Here is a 26252-nt window from a genome sequence, read left to right as displayed (position 1 = left end):
ATCTTAGGACGTCACCCACAACTATCCTGGTGTAAGAGACTCTGAAGCTTCAGACAGAGATCCTGGGGCTTATTTATATCTTTCATGGGACATGAGCATCAGTAACAAGGCCAGCATTTATTACCAATCACTAATTGCCCTAGAGAAGTGGAGATGCCGCTGTTGGACTGGGGTGGGCATTGTAAGAAGTCTCACAACATCAGGTTAAAGTCCAACAGCTTTATTTGGTAACGCGAGCTTTTGGAGCGCTGCCCCTTCATCAGGTGAGTGGAGAGTTGAGTTCACAAACAGGGCATATATAGACACAGATTCAATTGCAAGATAATGGTTGGAATGTGATTCTTAACAGGTAATCAGGTCTTTACAGGTACAGACAATGAGAGTGGAGCGGGGGTTAAGTACAGGTCCTGACAAACAAGGGACATGGCCAGAGCACCCTTCGTCATCCAGTACTTCCTTCCCCGGAGCAGACAAGCTACAACATCTTCTTTGGAGCCTTCAACATGTCATCGATGAAGATGAACATCTCACCAAGCCATCCCCACACCCCGACTACTTGCCTTCAAACAACCATGCAACCTCAAGCAGACCATTGGTCGCAGCAAACTACCCAGCCTTCAGAACACAACCCTGCCACAGCAACCTCCGCAAGACGTGCCGGATCATCGACACAGATGCAATCATCTCGCGTGAAAACACCATCCACCAGGTACACGGTACATACCGGCCAATGTTGTCTATCGGATACGCCGCAGGAAGGGATGTTCCGAGGCATGGTATATCGGCGAGACCATGCAGATACTACGACAACGGATGAATGGACACCACTCGACAATCACCAGGCAGGAGTGCTCCCTTCCTGTCGGGGAACACTTCAGCAGTCGAGGGCATTCAGCCTCCGATCTTCAGGTAAGCGTTCTCCAAGGTGGCCTTCAAGACACAACGCAGAATCGCCGAGCAGAAACTGATAGCCAAGTTCCGCACACGAGGACGCCCTCAACCAGGATCTTGGGTTCATGTCACAGTATCTGTAACCATTTGGTCTGGGCTTGCAAAATCTTACTAACTGTCCTGGCTTGAGAGAATTCACACCTCTTTAACCTGTGCTTAGCCCTCTCTCCACTCGCATTGTCTGTACCTGTAAAGACCTGATTACCTGTTAAGACTCTCATTCCAATCTTTATCTTGCAATCGAGTCTGTGTCTATATATGCCCTGTTTGTGAACCCAACTCTCCACTCACCTGAAGGGGCAGCGCTCCGAAAGCTCATTCTACCAAATAAACCTGTTGGACTTTAACCTGGTGTTGTGAGACTTCTTACTGTGCCTTAGAGGTGATGTTGGTGAGCTGCCTCAAGAACTGCCGCAGTGTGTTGTTGGAATGCCCACTGTGCGATTAGGGAGTTCCAGGATTTTGAAGGAATGGCAATACAATCCCCAGTGAGAAGTTTAACAACACCAAGTTAAAGTCCAACGGGTTTATCTGGTAGCAAATGCCACTAGCTTTCGGAGCGGTGCCCCTTCGTCAGGTGGATTGGAGATCTCCACTCCACCTGACGAAGGGGCAGCGCTCCGAAAGCTAGTGGCATTTGCTACCAAATAAACCTGTTGGACTTTAACCTGTTGTTAAACCTCTTACTGTGTTTACCCCAGTCCAACGCCGGCATCTTCACATCATGAATACAATCCCCAGTCAGGATGGTGTGCAACTTGGAAGAGAAGTCGCAGATGGTGTTCCCATGCATCTGATACTCTTTAGGTGATACAGGTCACAGGTTTGGAAGGTTCTTGTAGCTGTAGCATTTATATGGTTGGTCCAGTTCAGTTTCTGGTCAACGGTAACCCACGAATGGCGGAGAATGTCAAAGGGAGATTATTGCATTCTCTCTTGTTGGGTATGGCTATTGTCTAGCATCAATGTGGCCTATATAATATAATATATATACCACTTACCAGCCCAAGCCCGAATGTTGTGCGCCTGAACTGCTTCAATATCTGAAGAGTCATAAGTGATACTGAGCACCGTGCAAATCAGCAAACATCCCCACTTCTGGCCTTTGGAAGGAAGGTCAATGAAGCAGCTGAAAATGGTTGGACGAAGGGCACTATCCTGAGAGCCTTCTGCATGATATGCTGGGACTAAAATAATTGGCCTCCAACAGCCGCAACCATATTCCTTTGTGCTAGGAATGACCCCAGTCACTGGAAGGTTTGCTCCCTCTTACACACCCCCAATTTCCATCATCTTCAATTTTTCTAGGGCAACTTGATGCTACTCTCAAATGCTTCCCTGAAGGCAAAGGCAATCACTCTTAACCCATTTCTGGAAATCAACTATTTTGTTCATGTTTGGACCTAGGTTGTAATGAGGAGGTCTGGAGCCCTGACCCTTCTCTGAGCAAACTATTGCTCGACAGCACTGTCATAAACATCTTCCATCACTCTGCTGACTGAGTAGACTGATTGGACAGTAACTGGCTGGATTGGATTTGCTCTGCTTTTGTGGAGAAGACAGAGGGAAGTTTTCTACATCATTGGGTAGATGCCAGCATTAAAACTGTACCAGAACAGCTTGACTGTGGATGCATCCAATTCTGGAACACCACAGCCAGGATGCTGTCAGGGTTCATAAGTCTTTGCTGTATCCACTGTCTTCAGCCATTTCTTAAAATCACATTGCGTGAATCAATTTGGCTGAAGACTATGATGCTGGGGACTGCAGGAGGAGAAAGAATGGGTCATCCACTGGCCACTTCTGAATGAAGGTGGCTGTAAATGCTTCAGCCTCATCTTTTGTACTGACACACCAGGTTCCCCCTCATGGACGATGGAGATATTTGTGGAGCTTCCTCCTTCAGTTAATGGTCCTCTACCATTCATGACTGGATGTGGCAGGACAGCAGAGCTTTGATCTGATTGAATTAAGCATCGGACAACCTATCACATGTTGCTTCTATAGTTCAGTTGCAAATAATCCTGCATTATTTGCTTTTTAGGTGTGCCTGTTGCTGCCCTGGCATACTCTGCTGCACTCATCATTGATGGTAATGATAGAGTGAGGGACATGCTGGGCCACAAGGTTATCGAGTGTGGTGAAATATAATTCTGCTGCTGATCGCCCACAGCACCTCAGGGGTACTCACTTTTGAATTGTCTTCTCTGTACTGAGTCCTTGCCATTTAATGCAGTTGGAGCACACACAACATGAAGGGTATTCTCAGTGTGAAGACAGGACCTATCTCACAAGGACTGACTGTGTCAGTCACTCATACCAACGTTGTTGTGAACACCTGCAACAGATAGATCAGCAAGGGGAAGATCAAGTAGGTTTTTCCCTCAATAGTTCCCTCAACAGTTAACTGCAAGTCCCATCTATAAGACCATAAGACACTGGAGCAAAATTAGGCCACTCGGCCCATCGAGTCTGCTCCACCATTCAATCATGGCTGATTTTTTTCTCATCCCCATTCTCCTGCCTTTTCCCCATAACCCCCGATCCCCTTATCAATCAAGAACCTCTCTATCTTTGTCTTAAAGACACTCAATGACCTGGCCTCCACAGCCTTCTGCAGCAAAGAGTTCCACAGATTCACCACTATCTGGCTGAAGAAATTCCTCCTCATCTCTGTTTTAAAGGATCGCCCCTTTAGCCTGGGGTTTTAGTTTTTCCTACTGGTGGAAAATCCTCTCCACGTCCACTTTATCCAGACTTCGCAGTATCCTGTAAGTTTCAATAAGATCCCCCCCTCATCCTTCCAAACTCCGAGTACAGATCCAGAGTCCTCAACCGCTCTTCATATGACAAGCTCTTCATTCTAGGGATCATTCTTGTGAACCTCCTCTGGACCCTTTCCAAGGCCAGCACATTCTTCCTTAGATAAAGGTTCCAAAACTGCTCACATCTGGCAATTGTCCTGCAGAATTCCACAAGCTAGGTTAGCAGTGGCGCTACTGAGCTACTCTTGGTGATGGACATTTTGTACCTTTGTTACCCTGTGCTTCCTCCAAGTGGTGTCCATTGAAGGAACACTATCCATCAGCTGTGGTGGGGTGGGATGTTTGAATTGATGCCGTGAGCCAATGTTGAAGATTCTAAGAGCTAGTCCCTTCCAACTCTATACCACTCTTCCCTACATCTATTGATGGGACATAACATATCCAAGGATGATAATGGAGAAGTTTGGACCATTTAAGATACGATTTGGCGAGCTTGACTATGTCAGCTGTTACTTTACTACTCTGTGGGGCAGTTTCCCTACTTTTGAACAAGCCCCCAGATATTAATATGAATTACTTTGCAGGATCAACTTGGCAGTGAGACTTTGTCAACGCCGGACGGTTCATCCAGCTTTATTTTCATTCAACATTTTTGTAGCTGAAGCAATCCGTGTCGATATGCAGCAAGACCTGGGCAACATTCAGACTTTGGCAGCAATGGCAAATAATATTTATGCCAATCAAGCCAGATAATGACCATAGCCAACAAGAGAATCTAACCATCTCTCCTTGACATTCAATGGCATTACCATCACCGGATCGCCCACTAACATTCTGGATGTTACCATTGACTAGAAACTGAACTGGACGAGCCATATAAATGTGGCTAAAACAGCAGGTCAGAGGTGAGTAACTCATCTTCTCACTCCCCAGGCTTGTTCACCATCGACAAAGCACAGGTCAGGAGTGTGGACAACATGGTGGCACAGTGGTCAGCACCACTCCTTAGCTAGTCTAAACAACTTCTTTTACAACTCCTTATCCAGTTGTCAGGATTCACACCTTAGTTCAACATGAGAATATTTCCAGGCATGCAGAATATTGAATACACAAAAGATATATTTACTCACATCCACAGCAGACACACAGGTGGAAATACTTTAGTTCAACATTAACGTGCTCTGCGATATTAGCTTCATACAGTCACATCCGTGAATCTGATCTCATACAAGTTTCTGTAATGCTTTGTAAAACTAGGGTTAACTGGTTTATGTGGTTAAAAAATATGTATTGCTCCAGGAACATAAATGAGCTACTTGCAAAACACCATCTTTTTACTTCTGATCTCCTTCTACTTCCAGAGCAGCATGTGCTTACATTATGTAAAAATTCAAATCATCTCAAAACAGCACACCATTTTCAAAAATACAACTTTCATCTCTGCAGATCAAGCCTTGCCTCATTTATCCAATCCCCCAGTCCCAAAGCTCAGCATGTATACCCGAATACTGAGAGAGGCGCAAGAGAGAAATTGCTGAGGCCTTGGCCAAAATCTTTGTATCCTCTTTAGCCATGAGCAAAGTACCAGAGGATTGGAGAGTAGCTAACATTGTTCCTCTGTTTAAGAAGGGCAGAAGAAACAATCTGGGAAATTACAGGCCTGTGAGCCTTACATCAGTGGTGGGGAAGTTACTAGAGAAGATTCTTCGGGACAGGATGTACTCACATCAGGACGAGAGTAGGATTATGATGATAGGCAGCATGGTTTAGTGAACGGGAGGTCGTGTCTTGCAAATTTGATTGAGTTATTTGAGGAAGTGACAAGAAAAATTGACCAGGGCAGGGCAGTGGATGTTGTATAAATGGACTTTAGTAAAGCCTTCAATAAGGTTCCTCATGGCAGGCTGATACAGAAGGTAAAGTCATATGGGATCTGAAGTGAGTTAGTAAGATGGATACAAAACTGGTAGAAAGCAGAGAGTAGCTGTGAAAGGGTACTTGTCTAACTGGAGGTCTGTGACAAGTGGCGTTCCACAAGTTTCAGTGCTGGGGCCTCTGTTGTTTGTAATATTTTAAATGATCTGGAGGAAAATGTAGGTGGTCTGATTAGTAAATTTGCAAATGATACAAAAATTGGGGGAGTAGCAGATAGTGAGGAGAATTGTCCGAGGTTACAGCAGGATATAAATCGGCTGGAGACCTGGGCCGAAAGATGGCAGATGGAATTTAACCTGGACAAATGTGAGGTGATGTAATTTGGAAGGTCGACTGCAGAAGGGAAGTATACAGTAAATGGTATAGCCTTTAGAAATATTAGCACACAGAGGGATCCAAGTGTGCAGACCCACTGTTCCCTGAAGGTGGCAACTTAGGTGGACAAGGTGGTCAGGAAGGCTGGCCTTCATTGGTCGAGGCATTGAGTATAGGAATTGGAAAATCATGTTGCAGCTGTATAAGATTTTGGGTAGGTCATATTTGGAGTATTGTGTACAATTCTGGTCGCCACACTGCTGGAAGGATGTTGATGCATTGGAAAGGGTGTGAAGAGATTTACCAGGATGTTGTTTGGTTTGGAGGAGGACATGGATTATGAAGAAAGGTTGAACAAACTTGGATTGTTTTCATTGCAGCATCATAGAATCCCTACAGCGCAGAAGGAGGCCATTTGGCCCATCGCATCTGCATCAACCACAATCCCACCCAGGCCCTATCCCCATAACCCCACATATTTACCCTGTTAATCCCCTGACACTCGGATCAATTTAACATGGCCAATCAACCTAACCTGCACATCTTTGGACTGTGGGAAGAAACCTGAACAGCCGGAGGAAACCCGCACAGACACGGGGAGAACGTGCAAACTCCACACAGACAGTGACCCGAGGCCGGAATTGAACCCAGGTCCCTGGTGCTGAGAGGCAGCAGTGCTAACCACTCTGCCACCGTGCTGTTGGAAGTTTACAAGATTATGACTGGCTTGGATAGAGTGGATAGTCAGAGGGCCCTATTTTATCATTTTGATTCTAAGTACTGGGCGGACTTGAAACTGGGAGTGTTTCAGATCCGACTTTTAGACCCGTTCTCAGGCGCCCCCATACGCACTCTGCCTGAAAAAATATCAGCAATTCTAAATCGCACTGCACAAGCATGTGGGCGGGGCTTAACGCGCCCAAAATCCTGCAGCTCCGATTGGCGCCTGCAACTGCGCAGAAAAAAAATGATAGAATGTGCTCCCCTGCCACATCACTCCTCGGCTGGATAATGCCTCCCGCTGGCCCCCACAGACATTGCCCCACTCCCCCAACATTAATAACCCCCTTATTCCCCCACCCCCTCTGCCACCCAGACTGATCACGGGCCCCTCCTCCCCCTTCCCCACCCCTTCTCCCCCCCCACTGATCTTAGGCAGAGTGGCAGCTGATCCCCCCCTTCCTCCCCATGATCTCAGGCAGAGTGGCAGTGGACCCCCCTTTCACCTCCCTTCACCGATCTCAAGCAGAGAGCTGTCGGACACTCAGCACTTGCCTCCTCACTAACTGGAGCACCCGAGTCGGACTTTTGTGGAGCATGTCTGTTTTGCACCGATTCTGGATGGGCGAACGCGGTGGTAAAGGGGGAAGTGCCGGTAAGGTTGGGTATGCAGCCCATTAAGTCAATTTAAATGCATGCAAATGCATTTAAATGGCAGTTGCGCCTGTTCCAGGCATGGTCCCAATCGCAGCCATTTTCGGGCCTTGGTAAAGGGAAACCGACACGGAGGCAGGCACAGATCACGCTAGTCGCCTCACGCCCGACTTTACCAAGTATTCACGCCCGAAAACGGACACAACTTGAAGGTAAAATCGGGCCCGGAGTCTTTTTCCCAAGGTCAAAGGGTCAATTACTCAGGGGCATAGGTTCAGAGTGAGGGGGAAAGTTTAAAAGAGATGTAAGAGGTAAGTTTTTCCACACAGAGTAGTGAATGCCTGGAACGCGTTGTCGGAGGTGGTGGTGAAAGCAGTTTCTATAACAATGTTCAAGAGGCATCTGGATAGATACATGAATAGGCAGGGGAGAGAGGATTATGGACCATGTGGAGGCAAGAAAATATTACAGAGGCATCTTTGTTGGCACAGACTTGGTGGGCTGAAGGCCCTGTGCTGTGTTCGTGACTGGGAATCAGCCAATCACTCACAGTACTTACACCAGCATTAAAAGACCAGTGCTCCATATCCCGGGAGGTAGCACAGCATGGGGGGTGTGTGTGTCAGTTAGCTCAGTTGGCTGGACGGTTGGTTTGTGATAGAGTGATGTCAACAATGCAAGTTCAAATCGCTTACCGGCTGAGTTTATTCATGAAGGCCCTGCCTTCTCAACCTTGCCCCTCCCCTGAAGTGTGATCTTCAGGTTAAATCACCACAAGTTTTGATTTATTATTGTCACTTATATTAGTATACAATGATAAGTACATGTGACAATAATAAATCAAATCAAAGAAGGACAAGGACAGCAGACATGAGACTACCACCTGCAATTTCTCTCCTAGCCGTAAACCATTGTGCCTTGGAAATATATTACCTTTCCTTTACTGTTGCTGGGTCATAATCCTGGAATTCCTTCCCTAAAAGCACTGTTGGTGCATCAACACCACATGGACTGCAGTGGTTCAAAGTGGCAGTTCACCATTACCTTCGCAAGGGCAATATGGGAGGATAATAAAAACTGGCCTATCCAGTAGTGCCTACAATCCATGCCAAAATTTACAAAAAAACTCAATGAGCTGAATTCCAGAGGTAAAGCAAGAATGGCTGCCCTCAATATTAAGCCAGCATTTGACTGAATGTGGCATCAAGAAGCCCTAGTAAGATTGAAAGCAATGGGAATTGGGGCAATACCATCCATTGATTGTTGTCATACTCAGTACAGAGGAAAATGGTTGCGGCTTTTGAAGGCCAGCCACCCCATCACTACCAGAGTTCTTCAGGGCAGTATTCAACCCAATCAGCTACTTCATTAATGACCTTCCCTCCAAAGTCAGAAGTGGAATGTTCAATGATTATACAGTGTACAGTGCCATTTGCAACTCCTCAGATAATGAAGCAGTCAGTGGTCATATGAGAGACCCGGACAAAATTCAGGCTTGCACAAGTTAAGTGGCAAGTAACATTCACACCACTCAAGTATCAGGAAATAATGAGTGTCTAGTGATCTCCTCGTCATTCAGTGGTAACACATTGTCAAATTCATCCCACTATCAACATCCTGGAGGTCTCCATTGACCAGCAACATTACTGGACCAGCCATACAATAACTAGTGACCAGAGCAGATCATAGGCCGGTAAGTGACTCAGCTCCTGACTCCCAAAAGACTTTCAGTGTCTTTAAAAACAACATCTGCGACAAAGCAGCCTGCTTGATTGGCACCCCATCCACTGCCTTAAACATTCACTCCTACCACATCCTGGTGGCACTAAGATGCACTGCAGCAAGACATGGGAGCAGCATCGAGGCAGAGGAAAGATCAAGCAAAGTAGCAATCAAATGACTGCCGCTCACGGGCCATTGTCAGTCTGTACATTCCCCCTTGGTGAACCCTGAAGCTGGGGAGGAATCGTAGTTAACTCCTCTTGACTACACACGTTACCCATTGGAAGCATTAACCAGAAACCAATTTTAAAGACAGAAGCGATCAGTGCAGGCTAGTGTAAAAGCAAACCGGAAGCTACCTAGCTCTCTGAAGGACGAGATTGTTGTGGACTTTAATTTCTCGGCTTCATCTGCGTGATTGTCATCAGTCTCCCATGTCACCATGGCATGATCTAGTCCATAGGTGGGAGTAGTTCAATTTCCTGCAAGTTCCTGCTGCCCAAAGGGGAATGATCTCCAACATGAAGCTAAGTGGTTGGGTGCACAAGGAAGAGGCTATAATAATACCTGGATTCCACATCCCCAATGGTTTATTTGCATAAACAAGGGAAAACACTCATCATTGGTGCCTGACTACATCATTTTAGCCTGGTCTTCATATTGAAAGAAAGGTTCCACTGCCGTTCAGCAGACGTTGAACTCAAACTGTCAAAAAAAACAGCAAATTATCATCAGGGTCCCCAGTGGCATTGATGGTGGTGAGAATGCATCGAGTCTCACCAGCACGGTGCGAGTTTCAAATTTGAGAAAGAAATGAAGGGAAATAGTCAAGTGTGAATAAATGGAGGTGCAGATTACCCACAACCTTACAAAATAATAGAAGAAGCCTGAGGGGCTGAATAGGTCTTGTTTCTACCATGCCAGTTCAAAATTCTGTCCGATAGTAAAATCTGGGGGAAGCAGTGTCCTGGACAATATTTATCCTTCAATCAGTATCATTTACAGATTATCCCATCATTTATTTCATTGCTGTGTGGGAGATTGATGCCAGCAAATTGGTTACTGTGTTTTCTACATAACAGGAACTACACTTCTAAAGTAATTCATTCACTGAAAAGTATCCCAAGGATGTAAAAAAAAACAAGTTCTTTGTCTTCATTTCTAGCTGATTCAAAGAAAAGCAGAAGCCTGGAATCACTTTTCTTCCCCCATGTTTATTCTAATGTTAAGCCCCTCCCCCCCACAAAACAAAACACTCCACAAGTTTCAGATCATTCAAACAGGTCTCAACTGCAATCAGTCCTTCCTGCTGAGTCCTCTGCTCTTGGCATCCTGTTCTGCATTCCCATCACCCTCAAAGTACCAAATGCCCTAATATGCCAATTTCAACGTTGTCACCCTCATTTTCAGAAGGTTTCAGAGCCTCACCTCACCCTACTTTGGTGAAGTCTTCCTACCTTCCTCACCTCAAAGGTTAGACTCGACCAAATATTGATCTTCCCTTCAAACTCTAAACAGTTCCCGTGTTCTACCTCGTCAGCTTCCTCCCAGGATTCTTTCAACCTCAGTGACAGCCACTCTCTGGGTCTGCCAGATAAAAGGTAGTGTTAAGTCCAGAGTGCCAGCAGTAAAAGCCACAACTTTTTCCAATGAGGAAGAAGCTCCTCAGCTCACACCTTTGTAGGCATCAGCCTCTACCAAGTCTTCCAACAGCTGCAGTTCCTGCTTTCTTTCGCCCCTTTAATTCCCTACCTCCTGCAGTGCCAACAAATTTTCCTCCATTGTACAATCCCTGCTATCTCTAGACAGCAGGGAACATATATGCATGGTAAATTACTGCTGACCTAGGAAAGTAGCTCAGAAGTGCATTGGAATCATACCTTTGCTGAAAATCTAACTCTATATGTTTTCCTTATGATAAATGCTTCCATTTGCCCAAAGGCGATCCTGCCCATAAAATAGTTGGCCCCTAGATTGAAACATCTACTTTTCACCCCTTCAGTGGTGTTTATCATAATCTGCACAGGGAACCATGAACATGTGAAATCAGCTTTAATTGCCTATACCTACAGTGACCAGCAGTCCACTGAAGCCGGACCCAGGTATGTCTCTCTTGTTGATGCTTAGTGATTTAAATTTTTGTTGAAATTAGGCTAAATTCAGTCAATTACATCATAACAGGCCTCACCCACATGGATTCAATGCCTGGTCGCCAAAAGGAATCAACTGAAGCCACTTAAAAAGCAGAACCAAGAGTATTAAATCAGAAAATTGAAGAACGGCACATTTCCTAACAACCCCAATTCCTTGTGGTGCTGGAGTGCCATAATCAGCCACAAATAAATTATAATCAATTACGCTCCTTCATTGCACTCATCTATGGGAGATTTTTAAGTTCAGACTCATTGTTATGTTTGTGGAAACTTGAACTTGGCAAATCAGTGCAGTGTGCATGTATTTTACTGACCACGCCCCAGCAGAAACTCCATACTAATATCATACTTGCTTTCCTCAAGAAAAATACTGCAACATACCATTTGTGAAGCAGACGGTGTCTCCAAACAGCTTACACATAGAGGTAGTATAGGAGGTGTCAAAGACATTGACTTTCTCTGTAAAATAGTGATACATAAATGGCATCAAACTATGAACATCCGACAGTAAATATTCTCCTTCAGTGTCCTCCATACACCTTTATACATTCAGTAAGATACACCATTGTAATGAGCTTACCCTCTGTTGTTACTAGATTGGCACCATATAATTCATGCATAACTGCAGAAGGATCCTTTTCAAATACTGACATCCTAGCTGCAAAAGCAACAATTGTAGGTTACAGCACGTTTCATTAGGTATCCAAATGCTCCTGAGAGTTGTTCAATAGCACACCCATCTGTGGAGTGTTTCATTATAAAAAAATAGGACGCTTGCACGTGACTGGGTATAATTACGAATTAATTAAGATTGGCACAATCACGTGACTGTTACTGATGCAGACTACCTATTTTCTATATAAACATTACCCAGTCACAGTTCATACCAAAGCAATGCTTTGAGAAAATTAGAGGTTCTTATAGGTGCATTCACAAGTCGAGCCGAATGCCAGTTGCAAGCAGCTGCGTGCTAAAGCTAAATTTGTGGGGCTGTTAACACTCAGGGCTCCTTCCGATCTCCCAATGTAACTTCAGCAGGAGGTCTGGAGTCACGGCATGGGCATTTGTGAACTGCAAATCAAGGACAAAGGCCCCAACCAACACTCGAGAAAAGCAGAATAGAGATACTCCCTTTCCCAGAGACGGTCACTCTGCTGTGCTTTGGCACTTGTTTCAGCTGCGACTTCAGGCTGCAAGTCAGTACCACCTCCTGTCAGTCATTACACTTTATAACTATCCAAAAATAATTCTGAAATATTGACAACTAGATAGTGGCAAAAGAAATCAAACCAAACAATTTTTAGAAATTGAGGAGTGAGTATTTTCCTAGCATCAACTTTCAATTAATGTCTGCAAACAATAGTAACTGGCAAAGATTAATGGAGGAGAAATTGGCAATCAGCCCAGCCCAATGTGACATGACCATCAGCCTATTTAAACATTTGCACCATCATGCACACCTATAAATTATTTCAACTTTAAGCAGTGCATCTCAGTGGCTCAATCATTGCATGCTTTAGCCAGTGCAGAATGGAGTCATCAACCAGGAAGGCTCTATATTTGATTTCTGGCCTGTGCTCAATGGGCTCATGTTGACAGCCAATTAATTTAAACATCTTTACATCAAATGACGAAAACATCAAATGAAAAAAAAAGTCAAAAGGTTTCTTGGTAATGCCTAGCAGTTAATCTTTCTAGAAAGTCAGCACAGCTGGACACTGAAGAGGTCAGCTTGGGCTTGCCTACAATGTTTCTCATAATGTTCCCCTGATACTCAAGAGGTAAATCCTTTAAATCAGGGAGCAAGTCTTTTTATTACAAAGCACAAGTTGGAGGTGAGCTACAATATTATGGGCACCCATTCTGCAAATGGAATACTGTCTGAGTTTGGGTCCCCAGCATGGAGGGATTGGTGAATTCACCCACTGCTGGCCACCTATGAATGATGGGGACTCTGGATGTGGTACTGGAGGCTGATGGTGCCCATAGCTTCATACCCAGCACAAGTCACATTACCCAAGCTACGAGGAAACAAACAAAGTTAGTTAAGAATGTAAGATAACTGACAAGCAGAGGGGAAAAGTTAGAGTTTTAAAAAAATATACACAGTGAGCTATGATCAGCATTACACTGCCTGCAAGGGTTGGGGAAGCAGATTCAATCGTAACTTTCAAGAGCAAATTTAATAAATAGTCAAAAAGATTATAGGGCTGTTGAGAAAGAGCAAAGGAATGGGACTAATTGTATAATGCTTTCAAAGATCCAGAAGCGAAATGATGGGTCAAATGGCCTTCTTCTACCCTGTACCATACATTAGATAGTTTACAGTCACAATATCCATACTTTTTAGCATTTCAAGGTTGTGTTCCTTTTCAACATAATCTCCAAAAAAGGGCAGTGTGTTTTACATCTTTTATTAATGCCAAAGTTACATCAAAATATAATCCCCTTTAACCAATACAGGACCATTTACTGACCTACACGTGCCCAAACTATGTTATCAATTGTGCCCAAGGCTTGAATGGAAACGAGTGAATTTCATGGTTGATTTAATCACAACACAAATAAAAGAAATAATGTAATCAGAAGTGGTTGTTTTCAGACTGAAATGTTATCACAATGCATACATGCCTCACAATGCAGTAGTTGTCAAGACTGAACAGGTTAGGCAATGTTACCTGAAAATCCAAGACAAATTCTTCCAACTGAGAAATTCTGTGCTTTGCTTTGGGACACCCCAAAATCCAGCCACTTGCCGGTGGTGTTCAGAATTCACATCATGCAAAGGTATTTGCTCAAAGCATAATGTTCCAAAGTTGAAGTCTTCAGTCACTGTCTGCCCACAGGCAAGGTGATATTAGGACAGGAATAGGCCATTCAGCCTCTTATGTCTATTCTGATATTCAGGGCATCACCAACCTGCATCTCAATTCAATGTACCCAGGCTGATCTATTTCCTTACCTAACAAAGCCAATCTCAAAAGTTCCATCTGATCTAGCATTTAGAGCCACTGTTTTTTGAAGGAGTAACTTCAAGATTTCGACTATGATTTATGATCACTTCCTGATTTCACTCGCTCTGATTTTAAGATTGTGCCCCATTGTTTTAGATACCCTTCCCAAGGCCAATACATTCGTCATGAAATACAGTGCCCAAAACTGAACATAATACTCCAGATGGGATCGGACCTAGGATTGAAGCATAACTTTCTCCCCTTTGCATTCCCAGCCTGAGATGAGAAAGAGTTTGGCATTCCACTAGTCTTTATGATGAACTGTGTACATGAACATCCTTCACCTCGTCAAAGTTTCTAGCTTCTCCCATGTACAAGACTAATCAATTGTGTATTTCTCGGATGCAAAAGTAAATGACATCACACCAAACCCCATCTGTTGGTTTATTACTCTCTTAATATGCTCATGTCCCTCTATTACTTCCTTCTCCTGATCACATAACTTACCCTATCATCTGCAAACTTGATATAACCTTATACTTCTCCATCTAACTCACTGATTTTATTGGGGAAAAACTGGGGTCCTACGACAGATCCCTGGGACCACTTGTCACATCCTGTCAAAGAACATCCAATTAGCCTTAATCTATGCCTCCTACTTAACCAATTTCCAACCAGTGTCATAAAATTATCACTAACTTTTACTGACAATCTCCTGGGAAGTGCCTTATCAAATGTCTTCTGAAAACCAATTTAGGCAACATACATAGACACACCCCATCCATGCTATTAATGGCCTCAAAATAAAAATCAAAGATTAGTTAAACATGATCTGTCCTTCACAAATTCACAATCAGCTTATACTTGTCCAAGGGCTGTCAGTCAGTCAATCTGTTGATTCAAGTAATGTTCCCAACCTAATATTAAAGTCACAGGTCTGTAGGTTCCCCATTTTGCCCTCTCTTCCTTTTTAAATAAGAGCAGCAACATATCAAGTAAAAAAGGAACAATTTCTGAATTGAGTATTTGGGAAAATTGTGACCAATGCACCTGCAATTTCCTTATCTACATCAAAGTTACACACGATATTAAAGTAAGGATGGCAGAGTGGATCACCATCAATAACCGCATAGATTTCTTAAACAAAAATATGTAGGAGTCAAAGTTTAGTGTGGGCATGGAGACAAGACCAGCTTTGATACGACTGAAATATTGTTTTAGCAGAAACACTGCTCTGGTACTGAAGTATCAATGCATAGAGACTGATTAGATGATGGTGATGAAACACAAAGAACGTGGTTACCACCAGCACTGGCAACCATTTCAAAAAGATAGAAAATGCAAGTCATTGATGTTGATGACAGAAGCAAAACAATATAGTCAAATCTTTAGGAGGGAAAAGGATCACTGTAGATTTCACTTGATTAACAAAATACCTGGGCATTTATTTATCCTAATTTACATAAAGGATAAAGAAAATGAAATGGCTACAACAGGATGGCAATACGGTCTCGACACTACATAGACCTTAGTGTAAGCAGTCAGTTCCCAATCAGAATTAGGACCAAGGATGCATAGCAAAAAAAAGGGAAAGGTGATAGTTAAAATGTACTGCAACCTGCAGACAGAGCTGTTATGAATGAACTCATTTAGACTCCAGCCAGGGTTCTGTCATGGCTGATGGGTTCCCACTCACTTAACTGGTTAGGAACCCTGATCAGTTACATGGAGGGGCCCCAACAAGATCTGGTGCCCTTCAGGCACTTAACTGGGCACTGTCAGGTCTTCCAAGTGATTGAATTACCCATGGCAGATGTCCTACCCACCAACAGTCTTCAAAAATTAGGATAATAAATATAAATAAATGCCCAGGTATTTTGCCTAATTCAATAATTATTGACTAGTAAAGTGTGATCATAATATGGTAGAATTCAGTCTGCAATTTGAAAGAAGGAAGGCAGAATCAGATGTGAAGGTTCTACAGTTAAATAAAGGTAATTACAGGCGCATGAGGGAGGAACTGACAAAAATCGACTGGAAGCAGAGCCTAATGGGAAAGACAGTAGAACAGCAATGGCAGGAGTTTCTGGGAGTAATTGAGGACACAGTGCAGAGGTTCATCCCAAACAAAAGAAAGGTTATCAGAGGGGGGATTAGGCAGCCATGGCTGACAAAGGAAGTCAGGGAATGCATCAAGGCAAAAGAGAGAGCCTATAATGTGGCAAAGAGTAGTGGGAAGTCAGAAGATTGGGAAGGCTATAAAAACAAACAGAGGATAACAAAGAGAGAAATAAGGAAGGAGAGGATCAAATATGAAGGTAGGCTAGCCAGTAACATTAGGAATGATAGTAAAAGTTTCTTTAAATACATTAAAAACAAACGGGAGGCAAAAGTAGACATTGGGCCGCTCCAAAATGACGCTGGTAATCTAGTGATGGGAGACAAGGAAATAGCTGAGGAACTTAATAAGTACTTTGCGTCAGTCTTCACAGTAGAAGACATGAGTAATATCCCAACAATTCAGGAAAGTCAGGGGGCAGAGTTGAATATGGTTGCCATCACAAAGGAGAAAGTGCTAGAGAAACTAAAAGGTCTGAAAATTGATAAATCTCCGGGCCCAGATGGGCTACATCCTAGAGTTCTAAAGGAGATAGCTGAAGAAATAGTGGAGGCGTTAGTTATGATCTTTCAAAAGTCACTGGAGTCAGGGAAAGTCCCAGAGGATTGGAAAATCGCTGTTGTAACCCCACTGTTCAAGAAGGGAACAAGAAAAAAGATGGAAAATTATAGGCCAATTAGCCTAACCTCAGTTGTTGGCAAAATTCTAGAATCCATCGTTAAGGATGAGATTTCTAAATTCTTGGAAGTGCAGGGTCGGATTAAGACAAGTCAGCATGGATTTAGTAAGGGGAGGTCGTGCCTGACAAACCTGTTAGAGTTCTTTGAAGAGATAACAAATAGGTTAGACCAAGGAGAGCCAATGGATGTTATCTATCTTGACTTCCAAAAGGCCTTTGACAAGGTGCCTCACGGGAGACTGCTGAGTAAAATAAGGGCCCATGGTATTCGAGGCAAGGTACTAACATGGATTGACGATTGGCTGTCAGACAGAAGGCAGAGAGTTGGGATAAAAGGTTCTTTCTCAGAATGGCAACCGGTGACAAGTGGTGTCCCGCAGGGTTCAGTGTTGGGGCCACAGCTGTTCTCTTTATATATTAACGATCTAGATGACGGGACTGGGAGCATTCTGGCCAAGTTTGCCGATGATACAAAGATAGGTGGAGGGGCAGGTAGTATTGAGGAGGTGGGGAGGCTGCAGAAAGATTTAGACAGTTTAGGAGAGTGGTCCAAGAAGTGGCTGATGAAATTCAACGTGGGCAAGTGCGAGGTCGTACACTTTGGAAAAAAGAATAGAGGCATGGACTATTTTCTAAACGGTGACAAAATTCATAATGCTAAAGTGCAAAGGGACTTGGGAGTCCTAGTCCAGGATTCTCTAAAGGTAAACTTGCAGGTTGAGTCCGTAATTAAGAAAGCAAATGTAATGTTGTCATTTATCTCAAGAGGCTTGGAATACAAAAGCAGGGATGTACTTCTGAGGCTTTATAAAGCACTGGTTAGGCCCCATTTGGAGTACTGTGAGCAATTTTGGGCCCCACACCTCAGGAAGGACATACTGGCACTGGAGCGGGTCCAGCGGAGATTCACACGGATGATCCCAGGAATGGTAGGCCTGACATACGATGAACGTCTGAAGATCGTGGGATTATATTCATTGGAGTTTAGGAGGTTGAGGGGAGATCTGATAGAAACTTACAAGATAATGAACGGCTTAGATAGGATGGACGTAGGGAAGTTGTTTCCATTAACAGGGGAGACTAGGACGCGGGGGCACAGCCTTAGAATAAAAGGGAGTCACTTTAGAACAGAGATGAGGAGAAATTTCTTCAGCCAGAGAGTGGTGGGTCTGTGGAATTCATTGCCACAGAGGGCTGTGGAGGCCGAGACGTTGAGCGTCTTCAAGACAGAAATTGATAAATTCTTGATTTCTCGAGGAATTAAGGGCTATGGGGAGAGAGCGGGTAAATGGAGTTGAAATCAACCATGATTGAATGGTGGAGTGGACTCGATGGGCCGAATGGCCTTACTTCCGCTCCTATGTCTTATGGTCTTATGATCTGTATCAACCACAAATCCCAACCTCCTTTGGTCTTTGGAAAGTTTTGATGCTGCATTGCTGGACTCCCAGAGCAATCTGCTTGTAACATCCAGCCTGTCAACACCAAACCTGGACTCTAGACTGACAACACTGCCTGCCTCAAGTCCAAACTTTCTCGAAGTCTTGTTCTTTTGAAGATTCCTGCCATCACCTAAAGATTGGACCATATCTTAGTACACAATCACAGAATTACATTAAATCGACATCTTGGGGGTTACCACTGACCAAAAACTGAACTGGACAAGCCCGTGGCCTAGGACTTTGCTCCTGGATCCTCTACTTCCTAACCACTAGACTGCAATCAGTAAGGATAGGTAATGACACCTACTCCATGATCATCATCAACACCGGTGTGCCCCCCCCCCCCCCCCCGCCCAAGGCTGTGTCCTCAGCCCCATACTATACCCTGCAGTGGGTCGGATATCAAACAACGACCAGACAGAGTGCAGGAAAGTGATAGAGAATTCGGTGAAATGGTGCAACGACAATAATCTCTCCCTCAATGTCAGTAAAATGAAGGAGATGGTTTTCAATTTCAGGAAACGTAGTGGAGGACATGCCCCTGCCTATAGCAACAGTGATGCAGTGGAGATAGCCGAGAGCTTCAAGTGTTTAGGTGGTTAGATCATCAACAATCTGTCCTGGACCTACCATTCTGCACCATTGTTAAGAAAGCTCACCAATGTCTCTACTTTCTCAGAAGGCTAAGGAAATTCAGCAGGTCCACAATGACTCTCACCAATTTTTACAGATGCACCATTGAAAACATCCTATCTGGATGTATCACAGATTGGTATGGCTCCTGCTCTGACCAAGACCACAAGAAACTACAAACTGTTGTGAACGTAGCCCAGATCAACACGCAAGCCAGCCTTCCATCCATTGACACTGTCTATATTTCCAACTGTATCGGGAAAGCAGCCAACATAATCAAGGACCCCACACACCCCAGATATACTCTCTTGCACCTTCTTCTGTCAGGAAAAAGATACAAGCATCTGAAAACATGTACCAACAGACTTAAAAACAGCTTCCTCCCTGCTGTCAGACTTTTGAATGGTCCGATCACATATTAAGCTGATCTTTCTCTTTACTCTACCTGTAACTGCGACATTATATTCTGCACCCTATCCTTTCCCTTTTCTCCCATGTACTTTGTGAATGGCATGTTTTGCCTGGGTAGCACGCATGAAACAATACTTTTCACTGTATCCCAGTATATGTGACAATAAAACAAATACTGTGGCTACAGGTCAGAGGCTAGGAATCCGGTGGTGAATAACTCACCACCTAACTCTCCAAAGCCTGTCCACCATCTAAAGGCAAAAATCAGGAATGTGATGGAATATTCTCCCCTTGCCTGGATAGTGCAGTTCCAACAACGCAAGAAACTTGGCACAATCCAAGACAAATCAGCCTGCTTGATTGGCACCCCATCTATAAACATTCACTTCCTCCATCACTGATGCTCAGTGGCAGCTTTGTGTACCATCTACAAGATGCGATCATAACTCTATCTCCTTTATGCTTGCATTGGAAAAAGAGAGGATCAGGCAAGCTAGGAAAGCGTTTATATGGAGTAAGGGGAAATATGAAGACATAAGACAGCAAATTAGAGGAGTAAATTGGAAGGAGGTATTCTCGGGGAAATGTACTGAAGAGAGGTGGCAGTTTTTCAAGGAATATCTGTCTAGAGTTCTACAGGACAACGTTCCGAGCAGACAGGGAGGTGTTGGTAGGTTAAAGGAACGGTGGTGACGAAAGCTGTGCAGGACCTAGTCGAGAAGAAAAGGAAAGCGTACAAAAGGTTCAGAGAGCTTGGCGAAGATAGGGATCTAGATGAGTATACGACTTGTAGGAAGGGACTAAAGAAGGAAATTAGGAGAGCCAGAAGGGGTCACGAGAAGGCCTTGGCAGGTAGGATTAAGGAAAATATAGATGTTTTTTTTCTAAATGGAGGTTGGTCACCAGTGGTGTGCCCCAGGGATCTGTTCTGGGACCCTTGCTGTTTGTCATTTTCATAAATGACCTGGATGAGGAAGTGGAGGGATGGATTGGTAAGTTTGCCGATGACACCAAGGTTGGTGGGGTTGTGGATAGTCTGGAGGGATGTCAGAAGTTACAGAGGGACATAGATAGGATGCAAGACTGGATGGAAAAGAGGCAGATGGACTTCAACCCAGATAAATGCATAGTGGTCCATTTTGGCAGGTCAAGTGGGATGAAGGAGTACAATATAAAGGGAAAGACTCTTAGTACTGTAGAGGATCAGAAGGACCTTGGGGTCTGGGTCCATAGCACTCTAAAATCAGTCCCGCAGGTGGAGAAGGTGGTTAAGAAGGCGTATGGTGTGCTGGCCTTTATCAATCGAGGGATTGAGTTTAGGAGTCTGGGGATAATGATGCAGCTATATAAGACCCTCGTCAGACCCCACTTGGAGTACTGTGCTCAGTTCTGGTCGCCTCATTACAGGAAGGATGTGGAAAAGATTGAAAGGGTGCAGAGGAGATTTACAAGGACGTTGCCTGGATTGAGTGGCATGCCTTATGAGGATAGGCTGAGGGAGCTCGGTCTTTTCTCCTTGGAGAGACGTAGGATGAGAGGAGACCTAATAGAGGTATATAAGATGTTGAGAGGCATAGATCGGGTGAACTCTGAGGCTTTTTCCCAGGGTGGAAATGGCTGCTATGAGAGGACACAGGTTTAAGGTGCTGGGGTGTAGGTACAGGGGAAATGTTAGGGGGAAGTTTTTCACACAGAGGGTGGTGGGCGAGTGGAATCGGCTGCCGTCAGTGGTGGTGGAGGCAAACTCAATAGGGTCTTTTGAGAGACTCCTGGATGAGTACATGGGACTTAATAGGATGGAGGGTTATGGGTAGGCCTAAAAGGTAGGGATATGTTCGGCACAATTTGTAGGCCCGAAGGGCCTGTTTTTGTGCTGTAGTTTTTCTATGTTTCTAACTCAGCAAGTCTTTGAGACCACACTTTCCAAATCCACAACCACTGCCATCTAGAAGGGTACGGGCAGCAGACACATGGGAACACCACCACCTGGAAGTTCCCCTCCAAGCCACTCACCATCCAGACTTGGAAATATATCATCCATTCACTGTCACTGGGTTAAAATCCTGGAGCTCCCTCCCTAACAGCACTGTGGACCGCAGTGGCTCAAAACGGCAGCTCACCACCATCTTAAAGGGCAACAAATACTGGCCTAGCCAGCAAAGCCCACATCCTTTTAATAATTTTTTTTAAAAACCGTTTTGCGTGATCACCAACTTTGAAGGAATGTGGCAAATCCTGCTTTCAGCTAACTGAACGCCCTCAACTTTAACTCCAACATGAACGCACTGTCACAGGGTTCTGAAATTCTGGGCACTGACATTCACATTTTGTTTTATTTTAAGTTATTCCTAGATGTAAAACTCTTTTCCTTCCTATCTTCTCCTTGGGTATGTATGTACTTGTGAGAACCATCCCCTGGGTTTGAATATATGAATAAATAATACTTCTGATTTAACACTAAAGAGAGTTTGTTGCAATTCACTTTAAAATTGACTTTACAAATAGAGGGTTTGAGGAAACACACCACAACCTAGTTCAGAAATTAAACACCTCTGCCTTCGACAGACAGCAGGAAAAATAAAAGGAGTTCAGTTTGTCTCGCTCCATTATCTGTAACATTATGAACACTCCCAAGTACTGTACACTGGAATTACAGACACAAGCCAAAGAATCAACCTGGTGGTGTTTCAATGTTTTGGAGAATTCCCTATTCATGCACAAAAACCTACTCTTCAAGCTGGCTATTGTATAAATAAAGGAATTTAAATAACTTACACTTGGGGCACATACATTGGGTAATTGTAGTCAGCTGCCCAGGATTTTCTATCCATTAGTGGACAAGAAGGACCCCCACACGTTCTAACTAGTCAAAAGGCCATGGCTCCATTCTGTGAGCACCTGTTACCAAATTCACCCTCAAAGCTCATTCTCACCCAAAAGGATTTAAACAATTTAAATAATCTATTCCAAGTTATTCAGCCAGTTAGTAATAGCATGCAATCACCGTTCATGGTCCTGTTTGGTTAAACACGATTCTTTTACCTTCACTTGTCAAAGTCAACAATAATTGAAACTTGCAGCAATTTGACAGGTTAATACTTACCACACAGCAATTCTTTCATTCCTTTCACAGAACACACAAATAAAGTTGGTTTGTTGAGGAGGCGTGCTTGGAAAATTCTGCTTCCATAGCTATGAATTCGACTGTTGCAAAAATGCATTGGATCTTTATAGAATTCTAATGATTTATCACTCATTAAAGCATATCCTGAACTTCCAGGAATCCCGATCTGAGACATTGTGCTGGCTGCTGTGCAATAATCTTCCTGAAAATATGAAAAGGGTATTATTCTCAACCATCGTTTGATAAAATTATACAACAGTCATTCCAACTGACATTTTTCTTATAGCACCGTGCAGCTTAATAAGTACCAGTGCTAAAGTCTTTGCAGCAAGGCCTGAATCTACAACATTCTAACACAGAGGCAAGAGTTCAGCTAAGGCAAACTCCCTGAAAAAGCAGGATGAGAAGTGGAGTGAGTGACAATTCTAGTACTGTTGCAGGTGTTGATGAGGATTTCAGCAGCAGAGGTAATGGATCAGTGTAAAAAGACAGCAGAAGGCAGGAGGAGCGTAGGCTGTCATCAACATACACATGGAAGATAATTCTATGCTTACCGACACAATGTGTAGTTGCCAAGTAGGAAGAGACCAAGCATTGTGAGAATATGTATGTGTGTGCATCTATAGAGATAAATATCATTTAATATTGGCAAATCTAGAGGAACATCCGGTATTATCAGTAAACCCAGAGGGAATTTAGGCAGAGGATAAACCTTTACCCTGGACCTCGTTAAATGCAAGTGCAAACAAAGAATTGAGAGTACAATGTCTGTCTAAACACAAGCAAGTCTCCTGTGAGGTTCCATACAGATTTTTCATCGACATCTTCCAAAAACCACAGAAATTAGGTTTGTTAAATAACAAGTCACCAGTGAGAAGAGACTTCATAAACAAAAGCTTTTGTAGACAGACATTAACATATCCAAATATAGAGTTACACCCACTCTTATGCAAAGCAAGGTGAAAGTTCATCATTGCACTTAAACAAAAATAAAGTATTATAATTACAATTCTCAAACTAAAACAAACACAACTGTTGCAAGCTCTTGGCATTAAAAGCAGCAACAGAATGGTTAACTTGAACTCCACAATGTTACAATTACTTTACAAGAAATGATGATCTAAATACAAAAGTGTAACCACAAACACAGCTTTGTGCCAGCTTCCCAAATGTTTCAGCAATGGTCATGTCCAAAAGATGCAACAAGGACTGTTGTGTATGAAAGTGCTGGAAATATGGAAACACAATGATATTGAATAAGTACATGGAATGGCCCAGCTATAGGCAGCTCAGCCCGAAACAAAATAGGAATGACAAAAAGAAAAAGGCAATTATCACACAACTGAAATCTTATAGGGAAATATATTTAATGCAACCATAAAGAATCTCTCATAGACCATTGGCTGTGAAACGCTTCAGATGACAAGAATGTGGAATGTCCTCTCTAAACGGATGTTCCTTCTTTATGAACACCTTTTATTTCCTGAACATTTTACTGCATTTTCTGCGAGAGAAACCAGTTATGCAATCACAGAATGACGATTTTAAAATTTTTAAATGTAATATTTTTGAACATGAGAAGCACACAACTATTTAACTGCCATTCTTGTTAAATTGTTTAGTTGGCATTGATAGAAGGATTGGTGTTGGTCAGGCGAAGAAACCGCTCCTGGACTTTGTTTTTGAGCATACAAATGGACAATTTAACATCTCGTTAAAATGGCATCTCTGGCAGTGCAGCATTCCCTCAGTACTGCATTGGTTAGGTTGATTGGCCAAGCTAAATTACCCCTTAGTGTCCCGGGATGCGTAGATTAGAGGGATTAGCGGGTAAATATGAGGGTTAGAGGGATTAGTGGGTAAATGTGTAGGGATATGGGGACAGGGCCTGGGTGGGATTGTGGTCGGTGCAGACTCGATGGGCCGAATGGCCTCTTTCTGCACTGTAGGGTTTCTATGGCTTCATTGAATTGGGCAGGTTTAAATTACTGGAATGTAATTGGAACCATGATTTTTCAACTCAAGCAAGAACGCAACGAACGAACCAAACCAAGGTTTAACAAAATTACCAGATTCCGCCAGTTATTCAGAGCTCAACAGATAATTTCCAATTCGTCCCATTATTTAACCACATCTTACAAGTTCACTATTAAACAATTGAGCCAATTTATAAAGAAATAAACAGGAATGTTTCACAGGCATCCTCCTGCCAGAAATAAGCATTTAATTCATGGTCAGAAACTAAAGCGAGTGCTTCCCCCAATTAAACACTCCCTGTCAGAGTACACTGATCGAAAATTACTCATTAAACTGCCAGGTGTCCCTTTGCAGAAGACGATTAACTTCACCTGGATAAAGGATTAAACTTTGAAACGGCCCAGACGCTGCCTGATGTATTTCCAGTTTATATCATCTTCACCAGAGATTCCTCAAAGAGGCGGCAGAGGAACAGACTCCAAACCCCTGGAGGGAGGATGGACACGGCGGGTCCAACACCACCCAGAGACCCCTCGCCCTTTCTACCGACTGACAGCTACTAACCGGGTCCCGGGCCGGGCGGGCGGACAGGCCCCCCTCCTCCTCTCAGAGCACTCACTCCCGCTTCCTTCTCCTTCGTCTCACAAAGCAACAGGTCCCCAACCACCGCGCATCAGGTGCGAGGGCAGGCGGGCCACCTGGCCCCGCCCCTCAGGGCCGTCAATCACGGGCTGGCTCCTCCCCTCCCCCTCAGGGCTGTCAATCCCGGACTGGCTCCTCCCCTACCCCTCAGGGCTGTCAATCCCGGACTGGCTCCTCCCCTACCCCTCAGGGCTGTCAATCCCGGACTGGCTCCTCCCCTCCCCCTCAGGGCCGTCAATCCCGGACTGGCTCCTCCCCTCCCCCTCAGGGCTGTCAATCCCGGACGGGCTCCTCCCCGCCCCCTCAGGGCTGTCAATCACGGACTGGCTCCTCCCCGCCCAGTAAGAAGTCTCACAACACCAGGTTAAAGTCCAACAGGTTTATTTGGTAGCAAAAGCCACAAGCTTTCGGAGCGCTGCCCCTTCGTCAGGTAAGTAGGAGTTCTGTTCACAAACAGGGCATATAAAGACACAAACTCAGTTTACAAAATAATGGTTGGAATGCGAGTCTTTACAGGTAATCAAGTCTTAAAGGTACAGACAATGTGAGTGGAGAGAGGGTTAAGCACAGGTTAAAGAGATGTGTATTGTCTCCAGCCAGGACAGTTAGTGAGATTTTGCAAGCCCAGGCAAGTCGTGGGGGTTACAGATAGTGTGACATGAACCCAAGATCCCGGTTGAGGGCGTCTTGCAGAGGTTGCTGTGGCAGGGGTGTGTGGTGTCGTGGTCACAGTGCGGAACTTGGCTATCAGTCTCTGCTCAGCAACTCTGCGTTGTCGTGTGTCGTGAAGGCCGCCTTGGAGAACGTTTCCCCAAAGATCAGAGGCCAAATGCCCGTGACTTCTGAAGTGTTCCCCAACAGGAAGAGAACAGTCTTGCCTGGTGATTGTCGAGCGGTGTTCATTCATCCGTTGGCGTAGTGTCTGCATGGTTTCCCCAGTGTACCATGCCTCGGGACATCCTTTCCTGCAGCGTACCAGGTAGACAACGTTGGCCAAGTTGCAAGAGTATGTACCGTGTACCTGATAGATGGTGTTCTCATGTGAGATGATGGCAT

At 44.2% G+C, this 26252-nt stretch overlaps 1 protein-coding gene across 12 annotated transcripts in view; it reads right to left on the bottom strand.

The window, feature by feature from the left end:
- Window positions 1-25235, bottom strand: part of LOC144494813 (uncharacterized) — a 146751-nt gene extending 121516 nt beyond the window's left edge. For 2 of the 12 annotated variants that reach the window (XM_078214192.1, XM_078214184.1), the window contains exons 1-3: window positions 25119-25204; window positions 22557-22779; window positions 11597-11674 (exon numbers count right to left, since the gene is read on the bottom strand). In XM_078214192.1, coding sequence (XP_078070318.1) covers window positions 11597-11674; window positions 22557-22752 — 274 coding nt within the window. In that variant the 5' untranslated portion in view covers window positions 22753-22779; window positions 25119-25204. Of the gene's footprint in view, window positions 1-11596; window positions 11675-11795; window positions 11874-22556; window positions 22780-24925 lie in introns of all 12 variants that reach the window. The other 10 variants (XM_078214194.1, XM_078214185.1, XM_078214193.1 and 7 more) reach the window with 8 other exon arrangements.
- Between the last annotated feature and the right edge of the window lie 1017 nt (window positions 25236-26252).

The sequence above is a fragment of the Mustelus asterias genome, chromosome 6 (assembly GCF_964213995.1).
Source record: "Mustelus asterias chromosome 6, sMusAst1.hap1.1, whole genome shotgun sequence".
Classification (NCBI taxonomy): Eukaryota; Metazoa; Chordata; class Chondrichthyes; order Carcharhiniformes; family Triakidae; genus Mustelus; species Mustelus asterias.
The sequence above is the reverse complement of the archived record's forward strand: the minus strand, read 5'-3'. Positions and strand labels throughout refer to the sequence as shown.